The sequence below is a fragment of the Fomitopsis serialis genome, assembly GCF_022376445.1.
Source record: "Fomitopsis serialis strain Sig1Antser10 chromosome Unknown B0H18scaffold_500, whole genome shotgun sequence".
Classification (NCBI taxonomy): Eukaryota; Fungi; Basidiomycota; class Agaricomycetes; order Polyporales; family Fomitopsidaceae; genus Fomitopsis; species Fomitopsis serialis.
Window position 1 is genome coordinate 1 of NW_025955460.1, and position 7,288 is coordinate 7,288.

At 54.5% G+C, this 7,288-nt stretch overlaps 4 protein-coding genes across 4 annotated transcripts; 3 read left to right on the top strand and 1 right to left on the bottom strand.

The window, feature by feature from the left end:
- Positions 1 to 211: 211 nt before the first annotated feature.
- B0H18DRAFT_1130418 (uncharacterized protein) lies at positions 212 to 588 on the bottom strand (the record flags this gene model as incomplete). The annotated part of the gene is made up of 2 exons (XM_048035470.1): positions 212 to 361; positions 415 to 588. 2 exons carry the CDS (start codon positions 586 to 588, stop codon positions 212 to 214), a joined length of 324 nt encoding a protein of 107 aa, XP_047884498.1.
- Positions 589 to 1,078: 490 nt separating this feature from the next.
- Positions 1,079 to 1,734, top strand: B0H18DRAFT_1130419 (uncharacterized protein; the record flags this gene model as incomplete). Its single annotated transcript, XM_048035471.1, has 4 exons — positions 1,079 to 1,177; positions 1,228 to 1,329; positions 1,380 to 1,415; positions 1,471 to 1,734. 4 exons carry the CDS (start codon positions 1,079 to 1,081, stop codon positions 1,732 to 1,734), a joined length of 501 nt encoding a protein of 166 aa, XP_047884499.1.
- Positions 1,735 to 3,623: 1,889 nt separating this feature from the next.
- On the top strand, positions 3,624 to 4,975 carry B0H18DRAFT_963550 (uncharacterized protein; the record flags this gene model as incomplete). The annotated part of the gene is made up of 3 exons (XM_048043167.1): positions 3,624 to 4,571; positions 4,622 to 4,791; positions 4,897 to 4,975. The coding sequence occupies 3 exons, from the start codon at positions 3,624 to 3,626 to the stop codon at positions 4,973 to 4,975; spliced, it is 1,197 nt and encodes a 398-aa protein (XP_047884500.1).
- Positions 4,976 to 5,924: 949 nt separating this feature from the next.
- On the top strand, positions 5,925 to 6,591 carry B0H18DRAFT_850916 (WD40-repeat-containing domain protein; the record flags this gene model as incomplete). The annotated part of the gene is made up of 4 exons (XM_048039609.1): positions 5,925 to 6,003; positions 6,060 to 6,244; positions 6,293 to 6,428; positions 6,476 to 6,591. Coding segments are annotated over 4 exons (516 nt in total), but the record flags the coding sequence as incomplete, so codon positions are not given.
- Between the last annotated feature and the right edge of the window lie 697 nt (positions 6,592 to 7,288).

Below are 7,288 nucleotides of genomic sequence, written 5' to 3' on the forward strand. Positions count from 1 at the left end.
GCTCTTCATAGGGGCCTGTAGGCCCTTCGAGAACGCCTCGTCGCAGAGCCTGATGTGATCGTCGAGTTCGTAGTCTAGGAGCGCCAGTTCGGGCCAGGGCTCTACTGGCGGTGTGTGCAGCGGCTCAGGATTGGGGATGGGAGGAGGGTTATTGCGTATGGTGCTCGTGGAGCGGGTTGCTGAATCGCCGGTGAGTAATTGTGCCAGCGCGTTAGAGAGCTGAAAACATACTCAACGGTGAGTCGTCCACGCCTCGTCCCCACATTGTGTTGTGCTGGGTGTTACCCGTCTCAAGCCCGTCATCCGTCAACGTCATATACGTCAATTCGTCAAGCATGGCATCGAATTTGGCCTCGGCGATCTTTGGGATGGTGTGAGCACGATCTCTTGCCTTATCGGATGGGCTATACTCACTGCACGCTCTTCTTCTTTGCGCTTCTCCTCAATCAACTGGTCTGTGCAACGTTTCTCCTCTTGACGTACTTCTTCTCGACGCTTTTCTTCTGTCTGGTGATGCCGATATTCGTTATACGCGAGGGGAGAACCCTTGCATGTAGAACAGTTGCACATCACTGTTTGGGGTGCCATAGTGGAAGGGACGACAGCGACGAGTGAGTGAGTGCTTTGCAAAGGCGGTCAGTATCTCCATTCCCATCATGAGTCAGACATTCCCTATTGACGGTTATTGTCCATTGTTCTGAATCGCGACGCATGCTGCGGTCGTCGGAGCCTGCTACATACGGTGCGCGTACCAGACCTGCCGATCACTCAACAATGTGACTCTGGAACGGTTGTCACCGAGGCCCGCTTGTAAACGCCATCCAAGCAAGAACAAAAGGGAAGGCGCATCAACTCGTCGCTGATGTGGAAGCAGCGCCATGGTAAGCGACCTTCGTCGTTTCCCCGGCTGATGCGCCGAGTACGCTTTTGTTCATTGCTTTTGTTCGGTACGTGTCCGTGCTTCGTCGGGGCTGACAGGCCGGATGGACGGTGAACGCACGCCAGGATTATATATACTCAGACTATTGGGCAGATGCAAAGATCTCCGCAAACGCTACCCCGCATCGCAAACTACGCTATGGGAAACCTCCTCAGTACCGATACCGACGTCGCCAGCTCCTCCTTGGTACGCACCTCCTTGATGCGCAGGGAGAGTACCGTATCCGACCTCGTCCCGGTATGTCCAGACACCCCGCTCACATATTAATCCACTGAAAGCCATTCCAGGGAGCATACAAACCGAGGACGCAAGACGGGCTAGGAGAGAACCCGCCCCATTTCGGACTTGACCTGCAAGATTCGGTAGATTCTATCCTCGGACCGGTACCGGTAAGTCAAGGTAACACGCACACGTACCTCGTTGCTAAGCTTCTATCCAGGGAGCATATAGACCGAAGACATGGGTGACTAGACTCGTAAGTACCGAGAATGAGTGTATTGCGTCGGAGGGCTGACGAAGGCACGGAGCAGCCTTCGGACGTGTCGATGCAAAGAATTCATCTTGCGCAAGAGGCGTTTGTAAAGGCGCTTTCGAAGCGTCCTTCTAAACGCCTCAGAGTCTCCGCCACAGACGAGGAGGCATGTGCTTCGTTATATTCGCCGAGCAACTTCGCTGAACTGGTCTCAACCCAGGAACAAGGCCACTCGTTTACGGTCGCAACGACATCGGCGGCACCGAGGGGCGGCAGGCTCGCCTCGATTACAGGCGATTACATCGCGCTGATGAGCCCTTAGCTCACCTACCCGCCGAAAACGCCATTTACGGTCGATACAACAGTACACTAAGTCAGAACGGTCGACGCACTGCCCGTCCGTTCGAGGGAACCGCCCGATGTTCGAAGCTCAAGCGTCAATGTTCGGAACCCTTAGTGGCAGAGGCGAGCGGTTTAGAAGTGTCGCTACATTGGTAGGACTCCGGGGCAAGTACATGGCTACGTCAAACTAACTAGTGACGGCCTCGGCAACTCTCGTATCTATGTCCTCGACCTCCACACCCATGACCACCACCCCTACCCCTACGAACAGACGGACCGGCGTCGAAGCTACGGTCAGTGTTGACGCGCTCGAGCAGGCTTTCGAGCAACCCGACGAGGGTGCCGTGCGTGCGGCGCTGGTCGACTGCGATGTTGTGAATCGCTCGACCCATGGACTCGAGGTTGTCGGGCAGCTGGCGGAAGTCGGACAGGATCAACGACTCGCGCTGATACTGCGGGTTCGCGAGAGGGCGACGCTCGGCCTGGTTGACTTGTTCGAGCAGTACCAAGGTCTCGGACCAGGCGATCGTAGGGTAAGGCGAACCTAGGATATCTCCCTGGTTGCCATCGCGGTGAAAGACCTCGTCGAGGTAACGCATCAACTCGTCGATCTCGGGGAACGACCTAGGAGCAGGAAGCGTATCGTTCGCTAGCAGGATGGCCCGGCTGCGGGACTCGAACAAGAATCGCTGTTCGAAGGTCGGTTCGATGGTTCGAACGATAGTCTAAGTTCGGAGGCACGTACAATCATCCAACGGACTCCGTGGGCCCAAGCCAGCCACTCTCCGGGACTGTTGGCATCGTATCGCGGCTCGACAAGTCCCTCGGTCTTGAGGACCTCTAGGAGGCGGTAGTAGCGGGCAGCATACGCTTCGGAAGTTGGGTCGAGGTGCGGCATGTTCGTGTAAGTCAGGCGAACTCCTGCAGCTGTCTCATATCTTCGAGGACTGTCACCGGCCCCGGTTATGACCTTCGCCGTTCGGGGACGGTCGCCCGTTATGCGGAACCTGCGGAAGGCCGAGTTGGATTCTCTCATGTGTTAGTAGGTCCGGGTCGAGCGTTGTGACATTCTCCGATTGGCTGCTTTCCTTATCTCTTTCATTCATCATGTCTTGTATTTCTCTTGGCTCTCTTGGTCTTCGGACCGTATTTTCCTGTATATACTCTGGGACTTGTTCCCTTCGAATCTCAGAGACCCCCTTACCCTCTCAATCTCACCTCGCGTCGGCGAGGTTCGTCAGCCAGTCAGTACGTTCGAAAGTCAGCAAGTTCGCCAGTCAGTCAGTACGTTCGAAGTCAGTCAGTCAGTTCGCCAGTACGTTCGCCAGCTCGTAGTTGCCCCGAGAGGCTCTACACTTCTTCTCCTGCCGTCGCTCGCCTCTCTTGTCACCGTTCGTTCGACACGTCTGCCGAAACCCTCCCTCCTACCTCCGAGGCTTAGCCCTCGTCTTCGAGCAGTCTTCGACATCTTCGAAGCTCTCCCACGTCGTTCGGAGTCTTGTCCGTCCTCCTCCTTCTTACCTAGACCACTGTACAGTCCCCCGTACATCTCATAGACGCAGAGGCCTCGCATACCACTGCTCGACCTCACGGTTGGGTTTTTGTGTGGCTTTAGTGTTCTTTTCGGTCGCGTCAGCGCATCTGCCGGTGGAAACTGTGCAGGCTGTCGCGAAGCCGCTCTTCGACGACGACGACCTGCACTCCTTGTCTCTCGTGAACAAACGGCTCCACGTCATCGTCACACCGATTCTGCTCAAGCGGAAGGGTCTCAAGGCGAACGGGGAACGTGTTTTAACGCTCTCTGACGAGGATGCGTTCACCGGCCTTTGTATCCTATGCAGGTGGCTCGAGTTCCATCCCCCGTCGTTCATGTTACTCGTGTTTTCACCTATCGCGGACCGCGCAGAGGTGCAATGCCGTGCGGTTCTCGACTTCTTTAGCGTCATGCGATCCAAAACCGTCGCCGTTGAAACCGTCTTCCTCAGCTTCTGCAGCGATGCCAAACCGGAGTGCTGGAGGGCCCTCTTTGAAGGCGTCATCGAATCCGGTGTCTCCGAACTGCGAATACAGCAAGACGACGTGTTACGCAACGTAGGGCCCTTCAAATCTTTGAAGCGGCATGCAACACCGGCGCAGCTCTATCCGAACCTGAAGTCCTTCCGGCCTCATGCGCCGGTCCTCTTCGACGCGGAGACCATTCGGTGGACGTTACAGGTGATCAACGCCTCCGCGCTCAGAGAACTCAGCCTCTCTAAGCAATCCGAGAAGGCGTCTTGGTCCTCCCTCCTCTCGCACTTCAAGCTACCTTCTCTACGGGTTTTCACTGTCGAGGGGGGTACTCTCTCTATGCTGTCACTTTCTACCTTCCTCCTGAACCATCCAGCTCTCGAGTCCCTCTACATCGGAGCGGACTCCGACTCGGAGCTCAAGACATTCGTACCTCCCAAGCTACCCGCTCGTCACCAGGTCCTCCGCTGTCTGCGGACCCTAGAGGCCCCATTGTCGTACGTGGTTCATCTGGTTGGTGCGGCGCCCTGGGGCACGTCGTCCCGTTTGACGGACCTCCGAATCCTTCCCGATGTACGCAACGGCTTTCCCTTCCAGCCGTGTGTCGAACACGTCCTTCAGAAAATTGCGGATATGGAACACCTCTCGTGGGTTTCCATCGAAGTCCCTCAGGCTGTCGGGCAGTGCACTGCCCCGTGGTGCGCAGTGCCTGCCCCTGCAGGTCCGGATCCCTACCACTCGCTCACTCGCTTGGTAATCTCTCAGAGCGGCGTCAAGGACGCTCACTATCTTTTCAGCGAACACTTCATGGTACGAGGTTATATCGTTGTTGCTATGAACTTTACTTACTTGCTTCGAAGATGACGCTTCCAAGCCTGCTACGTACATTCTCCAGGATCGAACAACTGGAAGTTGAAGAAGGCGCGATCGACACGGAGGCTGAAGGGAGCGTGAATCGTCAGGATACGATCAACGCTATCGTAAATGCGGGCTCTGTTCTGATGTCTATTGAGATCAAGTCGGGTTCGCAGTGCGTGAAGTGGGAGCCGGTTTTGTAGCCTCTGTATTGTAGACCTTTATTACGTCTGTTACACAAGTACTAGAATTTGTATGCTCCGCTTTGTTATCTAATCAGTCTTCCGCGAGCGCTCATCCACTGGCCGGATCGGGATGAGCGGGCACGGGCGATCGCCGGGCCGGGTAACCTGCCCTAAACCAATGTGGCTTGCCCTAAACACCCGCTACGTTATATGGCGGTGTCGGCGCCTCTTCTCTCTCTTTCCTCCCACTCCCTCCTCTCACGTAGTGTACACTTCGGTCAATAGTTAGCGTAGCAATGGGTTAATAAACGGTCTGATACAAGTAGTGTTTGAAAGGGATGCTCTCGTAGTTAACGGTTTGAAAGGGACGCTTCCGTAGTTAACGGTCTGTAAAGAGTTGAACGATCTGTTTCACCTCTCTGTAATGAATTGAACGATCCGTTTCGCATCTGTTTTGTCGCCTACATAGATATTAGACTTTAGAGATATGAACCGCACGTATCGCTTCTATTGTATTGGTTATAGAAACTAGACTAGAGAGATTAGAACCGTCCGTTTCGCATCCCTTCTCGGTGTTGAACAGCGGTTAACAAACTCGTTTAGAGGTTCCCGGGTACATCGAGTCACATCTTATTGTACAACGGGCTATTCATTGCCCCGCCCTATTGTTTATTGCGCTCGTCGGATCACCCGTAAGGGGAAACGTCGTGCGAATCCTGCTGTCGGGTGTCGCCCTGGTGGTGCCGTAGCTGTTCGCACTAGCGCTGCGTAAGTCCTATTGTCCAGCCTACGCGACCCATGAGTCACTTATTGATCATCCGTACAGGGAAACGTCGCGCGGATCCCGTTGTCGGTTGTGGCCCTCGGTGCCCTGGCGGTGCAGCAATTGCTCGCACTCGCGTCCCGTAAGTCCTATTGTCCAGCCTACGTGATCCATGAGTCACTCATTGTCCCTCTCAATCAGGGTGCATCGTTGCACGCCGTGATAACACGCGGTGACGATGTGCCTGTATATAAACTGCCCTAGGAGCTGGCGAAGCATCTTCACATACACGGAAGAACATGTGCGTCGTCTTTCTATAGTGTCGTATGTCAAGCTGATTAGCGATCAAGGCTTGAAAAACGCACCACGCTCATCGGGCACACTGGTCCTGTCTATGCTGTTTGCTTACGCTCCGACGGCCAAGTGCTTCTTACTGGTGGTAAGTATATTCCTCATTAGCATGTGATCTACTTGCTTATCAGTCCAATTGAACAGGCGGCGACGCAAAACTCATGATTTGGAACGTCGTCACTGGAGAGCTTCAACAGGAAATATGCGATGTGTTTCATGGGGCCATCGGATCGGTGTGCTGGGTTGACTTCGAGGGGCGAGGGGACGATGGATTTGCTTACGGCTGCTCGAACGGTACAATTCACGTCTACAAATGGAGTCCCATCCGTGTGAGTACCGATTATTATGTTACTCTACGATGCGTTAACGATTTGTAGGGTCAATACGTGTTTGTGTCACTTACCGACGCACACCGAGGGAGGCAAGTCCAGGACATCCGCTTCAATTCTAAATACCGTCGCATTGCAAGCATCGGCGACGGTAGCCCATGCGTGTGGCGTATTGACGACAGGGGTACGTGCGTCGTGCTCGTTTGTGATGCGTATCTGACATGAAACCAGGTATTTTATCCACGATGGTGAAGGATGCGCCCCGTCGTGCGTTCATGGGGCGCACCGTGCATTTCTGCGACGACGGCGCAAGCATTCTGGCGACGTTCTTGGAGACTCATGAAATGTGCGTAGAATCATTCAAGGATATGAGTCTGCAACTGATGGTGGATATCAGAGCGTGTTATACGATAGAACCCTGGACGCTCAAGTGGTCGACGACGATCAAGAACAGGATGTGAGCATCATTACCTTGCGTGGTTGGGTTGTGCTGATCATGTTTTAGCGGCCATGCGACTTTGTCTGCCGATGGGAGGTTTTTTCTGGTATCGAATCTCGTGAATGGAGTGGACCGCTACCATTTCCCCACGCTGGACTACGCCGACACGTTCGAGTACACGATGTCGTTGCCGTACAAGATCTTCATGCTGAGTGTCGAAGGAACACAGATTGTGGTGGGCGGTGAATGCGGTGCGGTGCGGATCTTCGACGCGTTGACCGGGCAAGTTCAGGACACGTTGAGACACGCCAACGGTGAGTGGCCAAGTCGCTTGCATGATCGGTTTATCTGACGCTCCGCAGTGGAAGGTCCCATTCAAACTCTTACGGTATGTCAAATCGCTGCGCTTGGAGTTAGACATTCACTGACATGTCGTCAATAGACTGGCAGGAATGAGCAGGGCGCAATGGTGGTCACGGCGACGGGATCACAATCCGGAGGTGTGGTGTTCGTGTGGGCTGAACCCAAGGCAAGTCTCCTTGCACTGCAGGGTGCAGAAGCTCATGCAGTATTGCCAGGTCTCAAAGACCGATGCATCTCAACGT